This window comes from Temnothorax nylanderi, unplaced genomic scaffold (assembly GCF_030848795.1).
Source record: "Temnothorax nylanderi isolate EJ_2023f unplaced genomic scaffold, tnyl_v1.0 TNYL_tig1106_pilon, whole genome shotgun sequence".
Taxonomy (NCBI): Eukaryota; Metazoa; Arthropoda; class Insecta; order Hymenoptera; family Formicidae; genus Temnothorax; species Temnothorax nylanderi.
In genome coordinates this window covers 10,461-33,203 of record NW_027250168.1, presented here as the reverse complement: position 1 = coordinate 33,203, position 22,743 = coordinate 10,461, and the positions used below count along the sequence as shown (strand labels likewise).

Below are 22,743 nucleotides of genomic sequence, written 5' to 3'. Positions count from 1 at the left end.
TATATAAATATGTATTCTTTTATATAATTTTATATAATTATATCTAGATTCTTATATAAAATTATATAAAATTTTATATAATTATATATAAGTATATGTATTTATATATATTTATATATAAGCATACATAATTTTGTATAAATCAGAAAATTTCAACATATATATTTATATATTATTCTATATAAATATATATTAAAATATGTAATTATATAAAATATATATTATTCTATATAATTATATAAAATTATATCTGATTCCTCACGTAAAATTATATATAATTTTCTATAATTATATATATTAATATCTTTTTATATAAATAAATATAGAATTTTTCTAAATAAGTAAATCCTAAAATATATAAATTTATATAATTATATATAACTAGCTTGATACACCCGCGTGCTTCGCTACGGTATGCGAAGGATTCTATAATTCACCCCCGAATTTAGATTTGCCCCTTTAGGGATTGATTAGGGCAAAATCTTGAATTATGTTTTTAAACACTTGTATGCGGGTAACCTTTGTAAGCAAAAACCAAGTCGATATCTCATCAGGCCCAAGCAGGGAGAAAGTCGTGAAAACACATCTTACCCCTATTCACCCCCTTAGGGGTCGAATTTCTAAAAATCTCTTCTTAGTGGGTGCTTACGTCATGAGAGGAATACACTATCCAAATTTCATGTTTCTAGGTTCAGGGGTTTCGGCTGGGCGTTGATGAGTCAGTCAGTCAGGACATTTGTCTTTATATATGTAGATAGATATATAATTATATATAATTTTATGTGTCAAAGATATAGAAATAATATACATGCAGTTAAGAACGATGCATGCGCGCGATAGCTGTCTTTCCGTGATAGTTTGCAACGACGCCACTAGGCGGCGCATAATGGTAAGACTAACTCGTCAGTAAATTTCAGTTGGGGGCTAATATAAGCAGGCCTCCTGCGAAGCAAAATCATGACATCCGCGAGACATATATCTTTGTCAGCAATACAACGCAAGACTCACCCAACACTGTCTTGATTCTTGATGCAAAATAATGCAAAAAAAATTATATATAATTTTATATATAATATATAATCCTTTTTGAAAGTAAACCTTAATATAAAGTTATATATAATTATATAAAATTATATAAAAATTTGTAGAATTATATATTTTTATATATAATCAGATAAAATTATATCGTGCCAATTTTCATACATAATTATATATAATTATATATGATCATTTATATACAATTATATATGATTATATATAATTTTTTTTTCCCGGGTCATAGATTCTCTTTGCTTTTTTCCACCTTTTCTTCAAAAATAAATACCCTATAAAACTTTCGTGTACATGGGATATTGTATGCGAGCCATTGAATACTATATTGATATTTTGTGTTTGTATGTGTATGTATGTGTGTGTGTGAGCGCGCGCGCACGTGCGTCTGAGCACGTGCTAATATTATTCAGATATAAATGTAAATGAGATCGTGTAAATAGTGAAGCATAAAATCACTCTAATCGTCTCACTGTTAGAGCAACTTCAATATTTATCTTATAAAAAAAGGCACGCGTGACGCATATTATAGACACAGGTACAGTAATATATATCTTGTACATAAACAAACAAATCTCACATGAGCAAAACACAGTTGCATATAAACAACATTATCACATCCACTTATTTATATGAATATTAGGAACTTTTTGATATCTATATTTATCTTATTTAAAAAAAGGTACGCGTGATGCATATAGACGCAGGTACAGTGTAATATATATATATATATACCAAATACAATGCTGAATCCATATCACTGATGTTGAAGATTTTGACGTTCACGACGTTTATTTTCTGCTTTTTTTCGATCGCCCCCACGGCGAAGCCACTCGGCGATTCGGTCTTCGACAGTTTTGATTTTTGTCCCTTCAAATGTGTTACGTACAACATCTGAAAAAGTAGACTATGAGACGTGGTAACTTTTTTACGGCGAAGAACTTAACAAAAGTGTTATATGCCATGTACATACCAATTATGACATATGGAAACGTGAACTTGGAGATTTTTGGTTTGTTCTCAGCTCCGAGGGTCCAAACGACTTGTTGAGTTAAATCATCCGTCATAACTACTTCCATTGCATATTTCACTGCTTTTTGAACTGATTTTCCGTCGATGTCTTGAATTTTTTTCATCTAGAAATATCAACAATTTAAGAAACTTAATTAAATATTGACGAAACGATGTATCAGCACAGTTTCACAATACTCGTATACGTACAATTGATCTCGCATTTGTCCATTGTCTTTGAGATCACGATCGAATCTTTGTAATTCGTTAATATCAGTGAATGGCATCTGGGGGAGAAGTGCATAATGATGACGATCTATACGCTCCACTGGGTTATCATTTCTTCGCCCTACTTCCAGCAACTCATTTAGTTTTTGTAGAATGCAATTCTCCAAAATATTTCGTGCCTTTCTAATATGTTCATCACATAATAATATAATGTTTAACTGACCCACTAGGAATAAATACTGGCACAATGAGAGCATAAAATGTATGAACTGAGGTTTACTTAATCGTTGAAGAACCACGGGTCCCAAATACAACAGGAAAAATCGGAACTCTGTCGCTTCCACTTGCGAATTCTTCCAAAGAACGCGGATGTCGTGCAAAATCTTCTGGAACATGATTCAAGCTAACCTGCGATGAAAATCGTTAAATGCGGCAAGCTTAGCTAAGGTCGGATTTTCCAGCGCGGATCCAAAGTAATAAAGTTTTCATCGTTCCTAGGCACAACAGGTGCATATAATCGAAAGGGAATTGCTTTATCATATCATTAATACCTATATTTCAAAAGGAGAAATGATATTCAGAAATGCTTCATAATCCTGATCTGAAATGTCGCATTAGTTCTCAAAGTAGCAATCCTTCTTTAGAAATATTCGTGTGATTCACAATTCCTTCAGTTAAAGCATTTTCACAACGGCTTTCCATATGAGAAGCACAACAGATAAATATGCTCGAGCAGGAGTATCAGCAAGGATTGCGTTCAATCGTACAAAATAGCTTCGATTTTGTAAAGAAAACCCTAGTTGTACAATTTCATGTACTCAATGAGAAATGCTTGTAGAAATTGATCCAGCGGTGTCGGCTTTTTATTGCCTGAAACGCTCCAATACGAAAGGTTCGATAACTGAGTTCCAACAACTTTAAGAATATGGGCCAAGACTCTTAGAACTCTTTGATAGAGGAGTCCATCATTATTTATTTGCAATCAGGTAAATTTCAGTCAGAATTCTGCATTTAATCATTATACTTTTCAAGGTTTTTTCAGTGCCCAATATAAGCTATAATGAACATAAGTGCCTCCAACTAAAATATAATGTTCTGGGAGTGTCAGTATGTCTTACTCAGACGGAAGCTCAGGAAGACCAATATTTCTTTAACCCTCTTAAAAGATCGTTCACAACGCTGAATGAGGTATTTTGTTTTAATTGCCCAATTCAAGAAAATCTTGTATTATTTACAGTTGGAAAGTTTTAGTCTTTTGTGCCTGATTCTCCAAGATATCTGTATTCGTCAGTGTCTTTTTCGATTAGCAAAAAGATTTCGGTGCAAAGCGTTCAAATCACTATCTATTTGAGAAGTCGAGGATATATTTAAACAATCTGTCTGCAACTTGTGTTTAGTTGCAATTAAGCACATGTCATTCCACTCGGTTTCGATATCGGAATCACTGAAATTACAATTAGCTTCTTTTCTACGATAAGATTCTATCTGTTTCAATTCTTCGCATGCTTCTTTGGCGAAATGTCGACTTCTTTGTCTTTTAGAAAGAGCCATAATAAACAATTTTTTTTCCTGTAACCTTTTATTGTTATATGAGCAAACAGGAGTTCCGCTCGAGCCGTGGTGCGAGACGGACGTGTTTGACTGCGCTCTCGCTTAACTTGCCTTTACCTAGTTGCTTGTGACGCGTGATCCTTTGTCTTGGGGGCTTATCCTTGGCGTATTCTCGGGTGGGCGTATAATTATTATATATTAATGCTCCCCTCTCGGAGGGGGAGCGATTTAGTTCCAACCAGAACCCGAATGGATTCGACGGACGGACAGTCCCGCCTTCGTCAGGGACACCATTCCTCGGAGGACGGAAAACTCTTGGCTAACAAGAGATTGAAAACGGACGTTTTGGAACAGGACTTCGACAAGTTCGCCAGAGACCGCGCCTCTGAGGAATCTCGATCTGATTCGGAATGGCAAGTGATAAGGATGCGTAAAAATACGCCCGTTAGGACGCCGATGGACGAGACACTCAGGATGCAGGGAGATAGTATTAGCGACGCGGATATTCCCCTCGGGGAGGATAATATGGAAGTGGAGATCGCGAGCCTTAGTCAAAGTGATAATCGGGGCTGCGAACTTTTTGTAAACCAAGCGCCTCCGAATAAAGAAAGTGATCTTCGCCCTTCCTCGCATGCAGATCATGCGGCGCGTTGTACTGGTTCACGTGATGTTGGTGTGATCGATGGCGCGACTGTGGACGCACGTGCCTTGGCTGTGGATAGCGTGCCTGAGTCTGTGGAGGGGGAGAGAGAGTCTTTCATTGTATGCGGTTCTACCTTGAGAAGGGAAGATGCCATAAATCCGGCTGGGACTAATGTACAGAGGATTACCAGATTTCAGGACGATTTCAGAGGAATAGCTAGGATTTCCCTTCGACTCCCTCCCGATCAAACCTCAAATAAAAAAGGTAGGAATCTTATAAAAATATGGATGACTCTATCCGATCTCAAGATTTGCCCTACATCGGTTACAATGGTGAATCATTTCACCGCGGAGGCTGATTTTAAGGACTTTGCGGACGCTAATATCGCTCTAGATAGGATCGACAAGCTTAAGGACCCGGTCAAGTTAAAAGCTAACTTGGACCAACGTTTAATTTTTTGTAAGGGCGTTATATCAGATTGGCCCTCGTCAATCCCCGATCTTTGGTCGGCAATAGGTGATAGGTCCAAAATCACTAAGCTGGAGCGTATGTACCGACGGAAGTGGGACCCAGTTAATAAGAAATCTATATTATCGGTAACAGACAATATTCTTGTTACCTTCAATGATAATTGTATTCGAGATCTCAACATATTTTCTTATGGTGTTAACCTCAGAGTTCGGGCATATGTACCACAAGTCCGGCAGTGCTTTAACTGCTTTAGATTCGGTCACACTAAAATCGCTTGTAAGTCCGAGACACGATGTATCATATGTGGAGACAAAGCACACGGTCAATGCGACAAAACTGAGCGTTGCTGTAACTGCGGGGATCAACACAGGTCGACATTTAGAGGCTGTCCCGCTTTTGAAAAAACTAGGAATATTAATGTTGTTATGGCTCATAAAAACGTCTCTTTCCATAGGGCGAGGCGGATCGTTGAGGTTGGAGACTCCCCCCCTCCCCCGAAGTATCAAAGCAGGATTCTTTATCCAGATGCATGGCCAAATTTACCGGAGCCTCCAAGGACGAAGTCTTATTCTGAGACGGCTAGAGTTAAGGGACGAGGAAGTTGGGAGGCTCACTCTCCCTCTCCTACTCCTCATTTCATAAGTGACAGCCGGGAGCCTTATCCCCGGGCCTATAATAAATCTAGTGACAAACGGAGCGTATCATATGACGCCTCCCGCAATTATTATAAGCAATTTGATACTAGGGCTAGTGATATTAATAAAGAAAAGAGAGGAATTATGTTTTCTGCGGCTCGCAATGGCGCAGCGTGGTCGAAGGTTATTAGAGAGGAAGAGTCCCCTCAAGATGACTCTGCCCACTCTCAGGGCAGCTCTTATATAAATGACACCATTGAGAAAATCCTTCTCCTGCTGCAAAGGATCCCGGAGGCCCGGGATAGACTGATGGATGTTTTAATGAACGCTGATTCTCGATATGGGTCAAGACGTGGTCCCCCCCAGCGCGACAGAGTACGTTTAGGATTTCAAGAGCAGGAATTGGACACCGAGAATGACAGGTTGGCTATCGTGGGGGGAGACGTAAGGCTCCCCCGTCCTCTATATTAAATTCAAACTACTACTGTGGAATTGCCAGGGTTATAGAAGCCACAGTAATGAGCTCTCTAAACACGCTATGGATTTCGACATTGTCGTCCTCACGGAGACTAGATGCACTGGTGCGCGGCATGTTTTCCTTTCGGGCTTTAGAACTTTACATAGTAGAAATCTGCTTGGTAGCGGTGGCGTCTCGGTCTCTGTGCGATCTCATGTTGAGTTCGACGTCATACCGATTGTTGGACTGCCGGTCGGATATGATGCAGTCTGCATCAAAACTAAGAATCTTAATCGCAATATTAACATTGTTGCCATTTACAGACACCCAAGGTCTACTATTGCTCGACACGATTTCCGTGCTGTGTTTGACTCTGTACGTGGACATCAGGAGGATACGGTTATTCTCGGCGATCTAAATGCACACAACACCCTGTGGAACTGTGCCTCCAATAATGATAGCGGTGATGTCTTATTCGACATCATGAGTGATAAGGATTTTCTGTGTGTGAACACCGACACCAAATCACGTGTGGGATATACCGGGCAGCGTGACTCCAACCTTGACCTGCTATTTTGCTCTGGCGGTGCAGTCAACAGAATCGACTATCAACAGATGGATGAGACATGGGGTAGCGACCATTTTCCTATCACTTTTACATTCGATTACCACACTCAGGTTTATCGTAAAATTACCAATAGAATCTCTACCAAGAAAACTGACTGGTCTCGTTTTCAAGAGCTGGTTTCTGACGAGGTCAATTCTTCACTCTCTCCGCATCTCAACCTTTTTGACTCGAATTTTGATTACTATTATAATCATTTTATAGATGTTCTTAAAAATTCCGTCGCCCGTGCCTCTGGCAGGAAGTGCCTCAACACTGAGCCTATTCGAGATGACCCGGATAAGCGGAAGAGAATCGCACAGATGGTGGGATGCAGAATGCGACGAAGTCATTAAGTCTAGAAAGGCTGCTTTTTCCGATTTCAAGAGGCTCAAGAGTCTACACTCATGGGCTGAGTATAAGAGGCAATGTGCTTTGGCTAAGAAGACTATAAATAAAAAAAAAGGACAACTTTGAGAAGTTCTGTAGTGAAATCAATAGATTTACTAGTCTGAGCTTTGTTTGGAATACGATTCGCATCATGAAGAATTCAAGGGAGAACATTGAATGGAACAAGTGGCAAACTACCAACAGGGAAACTGAAATCAGAAAATCCATAGATTGCCTTGCCCCCCCTTCCGTGGGCTGTGAACCGATAGAGGCCCCCGACGGGTGTCAGGGATATGGCGACCTTGATGCTCCCTTTTCCCGTGCAGAGTTAGAGAGAGCTATTGATATGGTCAGGAGGGATTCTGCTCCGGGTCTTGACGGTGTTGAGTACAAGATGCTCAGATTGCTCCCGGATTCTGCCAGGATATGCTTATTGGAATTGTTCAATACGGTTTGGTCTACCGGTGTTCTACCGGAAGATTGGCATGCGTACCAGGTCGTGTTTATCGACAAGGTCGGTCGGGAGAAGGTTCGACCGATTTCCCTTTCTTCTTGTGTTGGAAAACTAATGGAGAGGTTAATTAACGAGAGACTGATCTGGTGGGCTGAAAAGGAGGAGAAATTTAGTAAATCACAAAGTGGTTTTAGACGTGGAAGATCATGTGCCGACAACCTGGCCCGTATTACGTCTGACATCCGCTCTTCTATTAGCGAGGATAAATACACACTGGCTGCATTCCTAGATGTTGCATCGGCGTACGACTGTGTGGACTATTACATCATGCTGGACAAACTGAAGACGCTAAAATGCCCCGTTGGAATAATCAGATTCATTAGTAAGTGGTTATACCGAAGAAAGGTTAGATTCATTGTTAATTCTCGCGAATTCGTGGATCGCCTTGTCTATAGAGGGCTCCCGCAGGGCGCCGTTCTTAGTCCGGCATTGTATTCCTTGTTTACTCAGGGCTTGTGTGCTGATCTACCTGAAGGGGTTGAGGCCGTGGAATTCGCGGACGACATCGGGCTCTATGTTTCCGGTATTAACCGTGAGCGCAACCGTCTCTTACTGGAGCGGGCCGTTAACATTGTTGCGGAGAGACTTAGTAGGATTGGTCTGGATCTTGAGCCGAGAAAAACCGTCCTGGTTGAATTTTCCAGGAGTGGTTACACAGATAGGAAGCTCAGCATCCGGATTCGAGATGTGGAGGTCTTTAATGGCAATAGTGCGAAATTTTTGGGCATCTGGCTTGATAGTCGACTGAGTTTCCACCGCCAGGTACAGGAAGTTAGGGGTAAGGTGAACAGGGCCAACTCTATTTTGAGATATCTATGTCGAGTCTCCACGGGCATGGAAGTCAATACTGCCCTTATGCTGTACAAAAGCCTAGTGAGATCCGTTACTGATTACGGTAACTTTATCTATTTCCCCAGGGATGCTGCTTTCCAGCTTAAACTGGAGAGAGCCCAGTACATGGGCATTCGCACTGCTCTGGGCTACCGCAACAGCTCACCTAACAATGTCATTGTTGCTGAGGCTAAAGTGAGATCCTTACGAGATCGAGCCTTTATGTTGGGTAGTAATTTTGTAAATAAAACTATCGTTTACAATCGGAATGGTCTCTGCCAAAAATTACAGCGTATGTCGGACATGGAGAGCTACTGCCGATACAAACAGCCTATGTACAGATTTTCTCTCCTCTCTGATATCTGGAGGAAAGCCCAGACTTACAGGGCTGCATTGGGACCTTCGCGTGGGTTTGAGATCTTTCGGGGGCCATATGGCGCCCACTCCTTCCTGCCTATCGTGGATACTGAAATTGGTAAAACCAGAAAATATAAAAAATATCCGGACCACATCCTTATTCAGGAGGTTATTGATGAATATAATTTGGAGTCCCCGGAGATCATTTTTACGGATGGCTCTTATGATGAGGCGAAGCGTTCGACTGGTGCCAGTATGATCATTTGTGATCAGGATATTGCCTACAAAATGAGCCTGCCTTTTATGTGCTCGTCTTACACGGCTGAGGCATTTGCGGTTAAGTCGGCTCTGCAGCTTGTTCTACTTCAGAGTACACACAGGAAACGTGATATTGTGATCTTTTCGGATTGTAAATCAGTTCTCCAATCTATTAACAATAATCACCTAAATGTGCACAAAAATAAATATATTACGGAAGCTAGGCTCTTGCTTTATGATTTGGTACATGAGTGTGGGAAGAGAGTTATACTGATATGGATTCCAGCGCATGTTGGTATCACTGGAAACGAGATGGCTGACGGGTTGGCGAGGGAGGCGGCTACCGAGGAGGCCGACCCATCTATTGTGGTTCCGGTGGGGGACATTATGATGCGTGTCAGGCGGGAGACTTGGGAGTCTACACAGAGAACGATCGTTGCGGAGTCTGCGTTTAAAGGATCCTTCTATTTCAATAACTTTTACGATCAAAGTACTACGAAGCCGTGGTTTTGGGGTCTTAACAAGGCAAGATACTTTGTCACATTCATCAATAGATTGAGAGCCAACCACTTCAATTTGGGATCTTCCCTGTACAGAAAAGGTTATATTGACAGCGAGAGATGTGATTGTGGCTACGAGATTGAGGATTTGCAACACGTCTTGCTACAATGTAGAAGATACGACGACTTGAGAATTGATATGGATGCGGAACTCAGAGCTGTTGGATTTCTGACCCATATAGACATTTTTAACCTTATTAAGAGACAGAATTGGAAAATTTTACACATTATTATAAAATTTTTTAAAGGAATTGGGAAAGTTATTTGATTCAGTTGTATATACAATCTAGGTTTACATCGTTTGTGTCAATTACCATTGGGTAGAAGACACCTGACCATCCTCACCCGAGAAATAATTGAAAAAACCCCCTATGAGCAAACAATTATCGTAGCACAATACGCACAGCACAACAAATAATTTACCTTATTAATATTTTACTTGTGTTCATGGAACTAAATAACGCACATCAAGCACAAGTCAGGCAAAACGAGACGAAGTCAGGCGAGAGAGACGAAAACAAAAGAAAGCCCGCGTTTCTGAATATCAACACTGCGCCAAGAGTAAAACGCATGCGCATGGTTGTTACCATATGACTACGTCGGATAGCGCCACTGAACTGAGATATATTTACTAGAGACACTTGAGTTGCCGAGTGGCTCGGTTGGCGCGAACCGAGAAAGAAATTATCTATATGTTTAGAAATTTTTGTCATATATATAACTATAACTTGTATTGCGAATAATTCGCGCGTATATATATGTATACTTTATTTCTGCTTATAATTAACATAATTAAAGTTATACGCAAACGTTCTGAAAATTAACTTATAAATATAATTAAACATTTTATTTGTAATGCATAATTTTTTATTCTAATTACGTAGAAGAATAAATTTGTTGAAAAAAAGATTTTATAAAACGTTTTTGTAACGTTTATTACAATTATGTGTAAAAGTGCCTAGAAGATTTTATAACACGTTTTTTTAAATCATTTAATAAACGTTCTTATAACGTTTATTAAATGGTTTAAAAAAACGTGTTACATTTTAAACGTTTTGTTTCTCGACTTATACGTTTAAAATAAATTTTTGACGTTTATTAAACGTATTTTGAACGATACTGTGTTGCTTGGGTAGTACGCTCGAAGCTACATTTACTCAATAAATTAAAGCGGGAAAATACATATTTTTATAAATAGAATAATTGCATGGCTCTATTTCTCTATAAGAATAAATATTTTACCGCATATTTTTTGCGTATGGAAATAATTGCTTAAAAATTTACCTGATTTCACGCTTTTAGACTTCTTTGGTATGTAAGACTCAAACAGAAACATGTTAAAATCATATTGCGTAAAAGCACATACGGATATAAAAAAATATATCAGCGTGTGACATGCGTAACATGTTCACAACATATTTCTATTTTTATTTGAGAAAAGGCTCAAAATGACCCCTTCCACTTTTTCACAAAGTACTGCTCTGTCCAAGATTGCCTTATGTACCCGGCGTAAGGTCTGAGGACGAATTGCACGACAAGCTCGTACAATTCTATCCTTCAGATCTTCAGGGCTAACAGGTCGCGTAGCGTATACCTGCTGCTTCAGATAACCCCATAGGAAAAAATCAAGAGGTGTAAGATCTGGTGAACGCGGTGGCCATTCGCCGGGACCATGAAGTCCGATCCAACGGTATCCGAATTTCCTATTTAATAACTCTCTTGTTGCCTTGGCAGTGTGTGCAGGATGGCCGTCCTGCTGGAACCACATATTAATACGTGATTCCAGTGGCACCTCATCTAACAAGGCAACAAGTTTATTTGTAAGGAAATTTCGGTATCTTTCGCCATCGACCTTGCCATCAATAAAATATGGACCTATGATGTGATCACCGAGAATACCCGCCCAAACGTTCACCGACCACCTGACTTGAGAATGTGCTTGTTCCATCCAGTAGGGATTCTCTCTGGCCCAATAACGTGAGTTATGGCGGTTAATGATGCCATTGTTTTGAAAGGTACATTTATCAGAGAAAAGAATGTATTTGGAGAAGTCATAATTCTCCTCACTCACATTAAGGAGCCAACTACAATACTCCAGCCTACGGGGTTTATCATTAGCATACAATTCTTGGGTCAGAATAACTTTATAAAGATGGAAGTGAGCCGACTTTAGAGCCTTACATACCGTTGACTGACTAATTTCTTGGTAGTGTGCTATAGTTCGGGTACTTGTTGTCGGATAGTCCACAACCATTTGCTCAATTGCCGCTTTGTTTATTCGCGGTGTTCGTCCTTTACGAAAATAATAAAACAATAATAAAAGTACATAATATTTACAAATAATGATACGAGTATAAATAATATTTAAAATATTAATAGAAAATTTTGTAAATAAATACCTGGACGCTTAACAGGTTTAAATTGACCAAATTTTCGCAACCGCGACTCCAGCCTCATAAAAAATACATGATCCGGATGCTTTCGCTCTGGATATGTTAAAGCATAGGCTCTTGTGGCTATTCGTGGGCGTCGATTGTACTTGCCATAAAGCAATATCATGTCTGTCATTTCGGCGTTCGTAAAATTGTGTGTCATTTTCGTACGATCTTTACTTACACGAAATGTTACGAAACGAAGCAAGAGAAACGATCTCACTGCGAATGTCGACGTGTACAAACAAAAGAACGTAAAAACAAATGAACATCAGTTTCCAAGCAGAAGGATTGTCGATATTCGTTTTTACATTTTCTTACTTTTCGTTACCGCGGGAAACTACGACAGCTTATGCTCTAAGATACTCGGAAACTCTAACTTCATAAAAAAGTGTACTTTCCACCAGCACCAAAAGTGTTTATTTGTTTTTACGTTCTTTTGTTTGTACACGTCGACATTCGCAGTGAGATCGTTTCTCTTGCTTCGTTTCGTAACATTTCGTGTAAGTAAAGATCGTACGAAAATGACACACAATTTTACGAACGCCGAAATGACAGACATGATATTGCTTTATGGCAAGTACAATCGACGCCCACGAATAGCCACAAGAGCCTATGCTTTAACATATCCAGAGCGAAAGCATCCGGATCATGTATTTTTTATGAGGCTGGAGTCGCGGTTGCAAAAATTTGGTCAATTTAAACCTGTTAAGCGTCCAGGTATTTATTTACAAAATTTTCTATTAATATTTTAAATATTATGTATACTCGTATTATTATTTGTAAATATTATGTACTTTTATTATTGTTTTATTATTTTCGTAAAGGACGAACACCGCGAATAAACAAAGCGGCAATTGAGCAAATGGTTATGGACTATCCGACAACAAGTACCCGAACTATAGCACACTACCAAGAAATTAGTCAGTCAACGGTATGTAAGGCTCTAAAGTCGGCTCACTTCCATCCTTATAAAGTTATTCTGACCCAAGAATTGTATGCTAATGATAAACCCCGTAGGCTGGAGTATTGTAGTTGGCTCCTTAATGTGAGTGAGGAGAATTATGACTTCTCCAAATACATTCTTTTCTCTGATGAATGTACCTTTCAAAACAATGGCATCATTAACCGCCATAACTCACGTTATTGGGCCAGAGAGAATCCCTACTGGATGGAACAAGCACATTCTCAAGTCAGGTGGTCGGTGAACGTTTGGGCGGGTATTCTCGGTGATCACATCATAGGTCCATATTTTATTGATGGCAAGGTCGATGGCGAAAGATACCGAAATTTCCTTACAAATAAACTTGTTGCCTTGTTAGATGAGGTGCCACTGGAATCACGTATTAATATGTGGTTCCAGCAGGACGGCCATCCTGCACACACTGCCAAGGCAACAAGAGAGTTATTAAATAGGAAATTCGGATACCGTTGGATCGGACTTCATGGTCCCCGCGAATGGCCACCGCGTTCACCAGATCTTACACCTCTTGATTTTTCCTATGGGGTTATCTGAAGCAGCAGGTATACGCTACGCGACCTGTTAGCCCTGAAGATCTGAAGGATAGAATTGTACGAGCTTGTCGTGCAATTCGTCCTCAGACCTTACGCCGGGTACATAAGGCAATCTTGGACAGAGCAGTACTTTGTGAAAAAGTGGAAGGGGGTCATTTTGAGCCTTTTCTCAAATAAAAATAGAAATATGTTGTGAACATGTTACGCATGTCACACGCTGATATATTTTTTTATATCCGTATGTGCTTTTACGCAATATGATTTTAACATATTTCTGTTTGAGTCTTACATACCAAAGAAGTCTAAAAGCGTGAAATCAGGTAAATTTTTAAGCAATTATTTTCATACGCAAAAAATATGCGGTAAAATATTTATTCTTATAGAGAAATAGAGCCATGCAATTATTCTATTTATAAGAATATGTATTTTCCCGCTTTAATTTATTGAGTAAATGTAGCTTCGAGCGTACTACATATTGCCCGTAATGCGATTTATAGTTCTTAAGGCGCTTGAATTCAAAAGGACTTCGGTTCGCGCGGCTCAACGTACGCCACAGCCGATAAGTTAGTTACAAGTACGGTCGGTATCTCGCCTTTGATGGTAAAAGACTGGTTCACGAAATAAAATTCACCCTGTATATATATATATGTAGGATTATAAAAAGATATATATATTTGACAAAAACAATAAAAAAACAAAAAATGGGGTGACAATCGAGCCAACAGCCTCCTTGTGGCCACCCTGGAAACAGATGCTAATTTATCTGGCTAATGTTGGCCGTAAGCGCGCAGCGCTATAATGTTTTGAGCTTCCGTTGCAAATATCTCAAATAATATGAGATATTTCGAAAAACTCATAAGAACATTTTTTGTAGATATTTGTCTGTTCTACAACTTTGATCTCTACAAAAATTTCAAAATTCATCGTATTTGTGGAGAAAAAACGAATTTGTTTATAAATTGTTAATAAAAAACATACTTAGGGATAGCGGAAAATGGCGGAATTTGAATATGTTGTTCAGTATATTTTTCTGAACACAATGACGTAATAAAACCTTGTGTTGCAATTTTTTCTAGGTCTAATCGTATTTTGACTGGACTATCTGAGCGTATAGTAACGCGTCACGCTCTCCCCACTCTGCCCGTCTATGCGCAGATTTCTCGCAGAATATATACTACAATAGAGCACGTGATTTTCATGTGGAACGTGTATATGTAACATTCATGTGTATCAACAACATTTGTCTATTGAAATTAGCTCGACTGCAATCTTTCTAGTTTATTAAACAAACTTATAAAGTGACATATGTATATAAATATTATGTATAAAAATATTAAAAATATCATTAAATATTAAAGACTGAATGTTAAAAAGATCACTGACAGCATGCTAACCTCAAATAATTAATCTGTGTCTTAAATTTGTTAATTGCATGAAACCGCAGCCTGCGATCATATAACGAGCATATTAATTTTTTATGCCAAGTGAGATCTGCAAGTATCATGCCACAAGAAAATAGCAAAGCATCTAGACGTCAGTATCGTTTATGGTTAAAAGATCCTATCCCCAAGCCACCAAAATCTACAGCCTGTAGGTACAAACTACAGGAAAATAAAAGTGACCAGGTGCAATTTACAGCTGCTTTAAAGAATAATAATTTATATGGAGAATGTTCAACAACGGTTGCAACAGTAAGTATATATTCATTGCATAAATCTGTTCCTTGATTTCATCATATAGTGTAAGGGCCTGCGCACAATAGGACAAATATTAAATATTAAATATTAAATTTTATACACGAGAGAAAGAGAAAAAAGATCTTTTCTTTCTTTCTCTCTTGTGTAAAATTTAATATTTAATATTTAATATTTAATATTTGTCCTATTGTGCGCAGGCCCTAAGTTGTGATATATCATAATGTACTAAAATTATTCTGTTTTAGTGTAACTTGGATCCTAACAGCAGTTTTAATACTGTCTGTAGTACAAGTGATGAAATGGACACAGTTTCAACTTTTTCATCCTTGTGCAGTGACTCTGTCAGTGATGAGGTACGTATCAATGTTATGTGTTTAATGAGATATTTTTAATGAATAGTTCCATATCTTTGAGTAAATAAAAAGTATTTGTTTAATTAACTTGTGTGACTATACTTTATCTTATCTTATATGTATATATATACAGAGTGTCTAATTTTAATCGATTACCCCTAAAAACTTTTTTATTTTTGATTGTACAGCAAAATGGTTCAGACATAAATTGCATGGCTTGAAGGAGGCCATCAGATGGTGGCAATGATTGCTTATATAAATAATAAAAAATAAAAATGTTTTTGGGGGTGATTGATTAAAATTGGACATATTCTGTATATAGTTATTTTAATTACTTTATTTATTAATACATAATGAAAAATAAATTTATTGTAATATACAATAAAAATTTTTAATTCTTTGAGCAGGTATAACATATTTAATATTTGTTTTTTGTTAAATCTAAAAAACTGCAGACTTGATAAATTGATTTAATTGATATTCACGTTTTTTTATTCGTTTTTGATTCTTTTTATTTCAGAGTGACTCTAGTGCTACATTTCTGAGCATTGATGATTCAAGTGAACACAGCGAAGGACACAGCAGTGGTGCTTTTGATAATCCAGATAACTTAATTGATAATAAGATGAAATTCATTATTGGAGGACAGAAATTTCTGCATCTTGAAGAAGAAATTTTCTTAAATGCAAGAAGAACCAAGTTCGAGATTATGTTGCTTATTTGGAACTTTTCTTTTCGACACAGCTTAACAGCTACAGCCACAGAGGACTTATGCAAACTTGTAAATTGTTTGCTGAATAATGAATTTATCCCAACTACAAAGTATATGTTTCGGCAGGTATTTGGGAGCATTAACTACTCTTTTCATTTCTATTGTCCCGATTGTAATTGCTATATTAAAGAAATACTAAAAAGTGAAAAGAAAAAAACTAATCTTTTGCAATGTCCTGTTTGTAATAGAAAAAGTAGCACCAAAAATATGAATGACGGTCACTTCTTTGTAACATTGCCTGTCAAACATCAACTTATTTTTTTTCTTGAAAACACGAATGAAATTTTGGAACTTATTCAATATAGATGGAATCGGGATAAAGACGACTCTGTCATTAGTGACATTTTTGATGGATTAATGTATAAAGAACTAATTGATAATGGCACGCTTTCAAGCCGTTTTAGTTTGAGCTTATCGTTTTCAACAGATGGAGCGGTTATATTTTCTGGAAGTAAAAATACTTTGTGGCCCATCCATTTTCGCATAAATGAGCTTCCTCCTTCTTGTCGTTTTGATCAAAATAACTCCATGTTGGCAGGTCTTTGGTTCGGTAGAAATGAGCCAGATATGCCACTTTTCCTTTCTGCATTTGTAAAAGAGGCAAAAGTTTTGTATAATGATGGCTTAGACTGGAAAGCACCATCGGGAGAACTGATAAACAGCAAAATTGTATTATTTGCTGGTGTTTTGGACTCTAAGGCAAAACCGATTGTACAAAATATAAAGCAATTCAACGGATACTTTGGTTGTGGTTATTGTTATCATCCTGGAATTGTATTAGAAGAATGGAATGCATGCAAAATATCCTATGAATGACGATGTTTATATGATGGATGACTTTAGTCTCTCCTACACAGTAAATGGAATAGATCGTGTTTCCAAGGAAGAGAAAGTTTTCCAAGTTATTGATAGAAATGACGAAGAATGTAGAAAAGAAATGGAATTGGCAGAGAGTTTAAGAAGAGAGGGAAAACTACGTCCAGGAGGTGTGAATGATTACAAAGGAATAAAAGGAAAAAATGCTTTTTGGATTCTTAGTTATTTTAATTTGGTTTACGGATTTGCAATTGACTACATGCATGGAGTATTACTTGGTGTTGTCAAGACTATGACTTTTTTATGGTTTGAATCACCTGCTAGTCAATCATTTTCTTAAAAGATAAAGAGGCCATAGTTGACGAAAGACTTCTTAATATATGTCCCCCTTCATCAATATCCAGGCGACCAAGAAGTATTACTGATCGTGTTCATTGGAAAGCGAATGAATGGCGGTCTTGGTTACTATATTACAGTTTACCATGCTTAATTGATATACTTCCTATGCGGTACTTAAAGCATCATTGTTTATTAGTATCAGCATCCTATATTTTGTTGAGTGAAAATATTAGCAATGATGACTTACAGAAGGCAACTTGGTTTCTTGTTGAATATGTTCTCGAATTGATGAAATTGTATGGATCATCACTCATGCATTTTAATACTCATTTGCTTCTGCACATGGGAAAAATGGTAAAATTAATGGGACCATGGTGGTGTTACTCTGCATTTTCCTTCGAAACCGGAAACGGTTGCTTGATGAAACTCATAAAAGGAGTAAGAGGAACAGCAAGCCAAATTGCTGAAAAATATTCAATGTGCAGAATACTACCAAACATTATACAGTCATATAATGTCAAAAAAGATGTGCTTTCTTACTGTTCGGATTTGATGTGTTACCGAACTGTAAAAGAAGCTTACAAAGTTAATTCAATCACTGTCTTCGGAGCACACAAGTATGTGCCATTATCAGATGAAGAGCGTCAAGCATTTCGAGATTCCGAGTATGAACCAATAAATACCACATATGAAAGAATGATCAAAGATAGTATCAAGTACCACGCTAAATGCTATGCAAGGCAGGGTGCAAAGTCAAACGATTCTGTTGTTAGACTTATTAGCGGAAAATATGCAATTATTAAAAGAATTGTGATGCTGACTGATAAACATACTCATCAAAAATCTGTTTTTATTTTAACTTGTAACTTAAACATTGAGCACAATGACGTAATTGTTGCCCACCAATATGGCGCTAAAGCGTTACATATCAAAGTATGTTCCCCACTTCCGTATGGCGAGTACAAACTATATAATGCTAATGATATACATGCTAAATCCATTTTAATGACTGTAGGCAACCGTACTTATGTTACTGATTTTCCTAATCGTTATGAAAAAGATTAAGTGATTGATGAGAATTTGCTTGTATATTAAACTTTTTTCACCTATTAATCTATAATCTATTAACTTATTAATCTATAATTTCTTGTTCTAAGTATATTACTGCACCCTATAATAAATTTATTCGTATTATTTAACGTATGTATTATATTTTGGTACGTATTATTTTGTATTTCTTTTATATTATTATCTTGTAGTATATATCAATTATGTTATGCATATATATCAATCATGTTATGCATTATTATTTAACACATTATTTTATATTAATGTACAACACATGTATTAATACAAATTTTTAATAAAGTGTATGCAAAATATAAACTGTAGAAGCTATTATCTGAATTTATTAATATGGTTTTTTCCTAATTATTTCATTGCTCATATATATATATATATATCTCTCTCTCTCTTTCTCTTTCTCACACACACACACACACACACACACACACACACACACACACACACACACACACACACACACTGTTTTGTACACATCTTAATGAAGAGACTCCTAGGCAGTACAAACATTCTTATATATCCAATATATGGGAAAAGGAAAGACGCAAAATTCATAGAGAGATGCTCATGGGAAGATACTTAAAAAGGGAATTGAAAGGGTAGATACTCACGAGACATACGGAAATGCCTATGCAGTATGAAGAGATACTCATTTAGATGGGTATATACCTATCTAAAATGGGGAGTTTTACTAACTACCCATAGGGAGATTTCCACCGTATTTTATGTCAAAATACTAGAACTTTCAAGCCTCATAATTCCAAAAGTTCTTAACGAAAAAATACTTTATTATAGTGTTTTGAAAAGCTCTCGAGATTAGCTACAAGAATATGCATTGAAAAATAGGGGTTTCCATTTAAGAAATTAAAGGTGTCGTTCACGTGAGCTTTAAACGACCATCCAAGGTCAAACCAATGACACCATCTTATGTCCCCCTTCGAACCAAACAACTTTTGTCTGAAACATTTTTCTCTCCCGGGCTTGGTTTTCGAGATATTCGACTGGATGGATTAAAATGGTCCACCCTGTATATATATCATTATGACAGTTTTTTGGGTCATACAAATACACACACACACATATCCAAAAGTTTAGTAAACGTTTTGTCAGGTCGTATCCCATTTGCGCTGTATTAATACATTTTCTGATCGCTGCCTGTGCATGGGATTGCATAACAATGCCTCGCTCGGATCTTGTGAGAAGAGACTTGAAATTACAGGGCAAACCCGAGTCACGCATAATACCGCATAATCGCGCGGATTAATGGAATTCGTACTGCCTACGGCTGACCGTGCACGAAGACCGTATCGAGCCGCGTGCGCGCACACTGTACGCACGCGTGTATCGCATGTGTGCTTGACGAGCGTGCCAAACTATAGGGATTGACTCGATGTCGACGATGTCAGCTGTGTCGTGGCAGAGCGAGTGGTATAACGGCTGATTGTGAGAGGAAAGATACTGCGATCAATAATTATCTACGGTTATCCTAGAATACATGAACATGAAATTACAAAACGAAATGCAACACGGAACAAATGCGATTTTTGACACTACGATTTGATGCTGTATTCATACGTTATTTACGTAAATTAGTTAAAACAGCAAGATAGAGAAAGGTAAAAAGAGAATAAAAAAGAAACGAATTGTATTTAATTTTTAAAAAATTGGGAGATTATTTGACGAAACGTGTATAATGAATGATTATAAATATGCACATTAAAGTAAGTTTTATAATTTTCAAACTTTAAATAATGATTTAATACTGTGTTTTTACTACTTTAATTAGCTGATTTTGTCAGGTAGTGTTGAATGTGCCGTTTTATTTTTAATGTTACAATTATAAATTTAATTGATTCTCAATTAATATAGTCACATTTACTAAGCTATCTATTACGTCAAAGGGAGAGTGATAAAATTACTCCAGAATTAACGAAACTAAAAATACATTTTTTAGATTGCCAAGAAAATATGTATATTGAAGTATTAAAATATTTTCTTATAGAAAGGTTCTATATATTTTCTGTACCGCTCTAGGCAGAATAAAAATATTCAAAATTATATGTATGAGTATGAAGTTCGGTTAAGCAATCGTTCAATTATCTCGTCATACGAATTTACAACATGTCATGAGAAACGTCATTCGATTTCGCCAAACATGCCTGACGAGCATTGTCAAACACAGAATTCCTGTCGATTCCAGCTGCATCGGGAAAAGAGCGAAAGGCTGGAGTACCGATCGATGAGCGGAATGACGAAGAAGAAATGTGGAAGGTGTGAAGACAGCAGCTGTGACGTTCGATGTCGGCTTTTTGCGAAGGTCTTTGTAGACCGTTCGTTATCCCGAAAAACGCCCTGCGTCGCGTTTTAATGAAAAATATTCGCCATAGCTTGATTTCAGGATCGGCGCCCCGCGATTTTTGCATTTTAATATTTTCTGTACTGCCTGAAAAAACACCGGGCGAATAAATCACGCATCCCCTTTGCATTTTAACCGTTTCAACAGTATAATTTCAGTATGAGATTTATTTTCACTTTTATATATAGGATATTCTAAGCGGAGTATAGTGAAGTATTTGAGCATAGAAAGTTTTTGATCAATTTGAAATCGATTATTTCGCGGCGAAAGTATCGAGGAAAATTACGATCTGTCGCAAGTTCTTTCACTTTGGTCGTAATCAACCGCGTCAGAGATCAGTTTTGTGTAGCATCGAAATTTGAACACATCGAAAATAATTGCCACTTACAATTGCTGATTTATGCCACGTCGATGGCGAAAAGGGATCGAATTATAATGTGGAAGAGAAAAGGGGCGCGAACGAGGCCGAGCAGAGTTTTGCGACATGTCCGTTAAGCCGGGCATACAAAAACTCACAACTCGACTAAGCCCGTCGAAGAACGATCTCGTGCCAGTTTCTCTCATCAATCATCTTACGCGGGTCGCCGCAGCAGCTTATTCTCGCCCTGAAATTTCTTTCTCGTCGCGAATTTTTATGTCGTTGACCGCCACTTGAATCAATTTAATAGTCGATTACTTTCCGAGAGAATATCCAATAAACTTGGTTTCTTTTTTAATGTAATACTGTATATACATATCAATTTCCTAAATTAAGTGCATATGTACATTTTATTTAATCATTTTTAGTGTCTTTTTATTCAATATTTTCTATTGATCTAACAATCAATGATATTTCTTTTTATTCAATAGCATGATTTTTATATGACATAATCCTTTATTTTTTAATTTAATCCTTTAATTATTACATTAATTTAATGTTTTTTACATATACCTATCTATTACATTTTTATTATTTTAATTGTTGCTTAATTACGCTGGTCTTGCAATAATAAATAAATCTTTTGTTCGCTTTCTCTTCTTCTTCCTTCGCTTTTAAATTGCAGTTTTATCCAGTGTACGATTATCTCGTGGCGATCTATTTTCGCTGGTGTGTTCAAATCGTAATCCGATGCGGCCGATAGATACGGGTAATTTACCAAGCCGGAGGACAGTTGTTTTTTTCCCCGATTCTCCTCGATTGATTGGCAATTTCGTCGAGCGCATGTGAAATCGATTCGAGCCGCCGTCGGCGTCGTCTAAAGTCAATCGCGCGCTAACGAACGCATAACGACCCCCGATAATCGAATGGATCTCTCGTTCTCGTATTTTAACAGGGGAGGTACGCGAACACCTGATAAATTTTCGGATTCGTCCGGGAATTTCGGACTCGACCGATTCGACCGCCTACACTCGATAACTTTAGGTTAACTGAAGGTTTTCGATTACAGGGAAATTCGCGAAATCAGTTTCTCTGATCAATTTTCGATTTCCCGACAAATCCTACATTATTATTCAAGCTTAATCGCACTCGATGCGAAATCGGCAAGAAAACTCGATATCGACTGACTTCGCATTTTATGAGTTGGAAGAAACTATATTATTGATTTTTCATTGTTATCGTTATACAATTTTTAATTTTTTTTAAACTCACGTGCCGTATATTGTTGCAATCAAATATCATAGAACATTTCAAACTGTGTTATTATGACATCAATTACTTTGTTTTTGCGTCGAAATATGTTCTTTTCTCAAGGAACGCCGACTTTTCGTTGCTCGCTTTAATATGCGGAAATGCAAAAACGGCAAGCATGTTAAATTGACTGGGCGGGGCCGTTACTTGC

At 37.5% G+C, this 22,743-nt stretch overlaps 3 protein-coding genes across 5 annotated transcripts; all 3 read left to right on the top strand.

The window, feature by feature from the left end:
* Nucleotides 1-3,751: 3,751 nt before the first annotated feature.
* On the top strand, nucleotides 3,752-5,262 carry LOC139786666 (uncharacterized). Its single transcript, XM_071725795.1, has 2 exons — nucleotides 3,752-5,079; nucleotides 5,160-5,262. The coding sequence occupies exons 1-2, from the start codon at nucleotides 4,042-4,044 to the stop codon at nucleotides 5,196-5,198; spliced, it is 1,077 nt and encodes a 358-aa protein (XP_071581896.1). The 5' UTR covers nucleotides 3,752-4,041; the 3' UTR covers nucleotides 5,199-5,262.
* LOC139786667 (uncharacterized) lies at nucleotides 4,661-7,127 on the top strand. The gene is made up of 4 exons (XM_071725796.1): nucleotides 4,661-4,747; nucleotides 5,409-6,011; nucleotides 6,370-6,802; nucleotides 6,876-7,127. The coding sequence occupies exons 2-4, from the start codon at nucleotides 5,734-5,736 to the stop codon at nucleotides 7,125-7,127; spliced, it is 963 nt and encodes a 320-aa protein (XP_071581897.1). The 5' UTR covers nucleotides 4,661-4,747; nucleotides 5,409-5,733.
* A 7,576-nt stretch (nucleotides 7,128-14,703) lies between these two features.
* Nucleotides 14,704-17,067, top strand: LOC139786668 (uncharacterized). Of its 3 annotated transcripts, none has more exons than XM_071725798.1 (4): nucleotides 14,704-15,198; nucleotides 15,450-15,557; nucleotides 16,078-16,395; nucleotides 16,868-17,067. In XM_071725798.1, exons 1-4 carry the CDS (start codon nucleotides 15,010-15,012, stop codon nucleotides 16,922-16,924), a joined length of 672 nt encoding a protein of 223 aa, XP_071581899.1. In that variant the 5' UTR covers nucleotides 14,704-15,009; the 3' UTR covers nucleotides 16,925-17,067. The 3 variants fall into 3 exon arrangements, with proteins under 3 accessions (XP_071581899.1, XP_071581898.1, XP_071581900.1); XM_071725797.1 differs by having other exon boundaries at nucleotides 16,757-17,067; XM_071725799.1 differs by having other exon boundaries at nucleotides 16,635-17,067.
* The last annotated feature ends 5,676 nt before the right edge of the window (nucleotides 17,068-22,743 follow it).

Excerpts from the sequence above, each read along its gene's own strand:
- LOC139786666 (XM_071725795.1), top strand. The coding sequence starts at position 4,042 with ATGCTCCCCTCTCGGAGGGGGAGCGATTTAGTTCCAACCAGAACCCGA. Across the intron at positions 5,080-5,159 it reads ATAAGAAATCTATATTATCG|AGTTCGGGCATATGTACCAC; the intron begins GTAACAGACAAT and ends TGTTAACCTCAG.
- LOC139786667 (XM_071725796.1), top strand. The coding sequence starts at position 5,734 with ATGTTTTCTGCGGCTCGCAATGGCGCAGCGTGGTCGAAGGTTATTAGA. Across the intron at positions 6,012-6,369 it reads TTGGACACCGAGAATGACAG|ACACCCAAGGTCTACTATTG; the intron begins GTTGGCTATCGT and ends TGCCATTTACAG. Across the intron at positions 6,803-6,875 it reads AAGAGCTGGTTTCTGACGAG|ATGTTCTTAAAAATTCCGTC; the intron begins GTCAATTCTTCA and ends ATCATTTTATAG.
- LOC139786668 (XM_071725797.1), top strand. The coding sequence starts at position 15,010 with ATGCCACAAGAAAATAGCAAAGCATCTAGACGTCAGTATCGTTTATGG. Across the intron at positions 15,199-15,449 it reads GTTCAACAACGGTTGCAACA|TGTAACTTGGATCCTAACAG; the intron begins GTAAGTATATAT and ends ATTCTGTTTTAG. Across the intron at positions 15,558-16,077 it reads GTGACTCTGTCAGTGATGAG|AGTGACTCTAGTGCTACATT; the intron begins GTACGTATCAAT and ends TTTTTATTTCAG.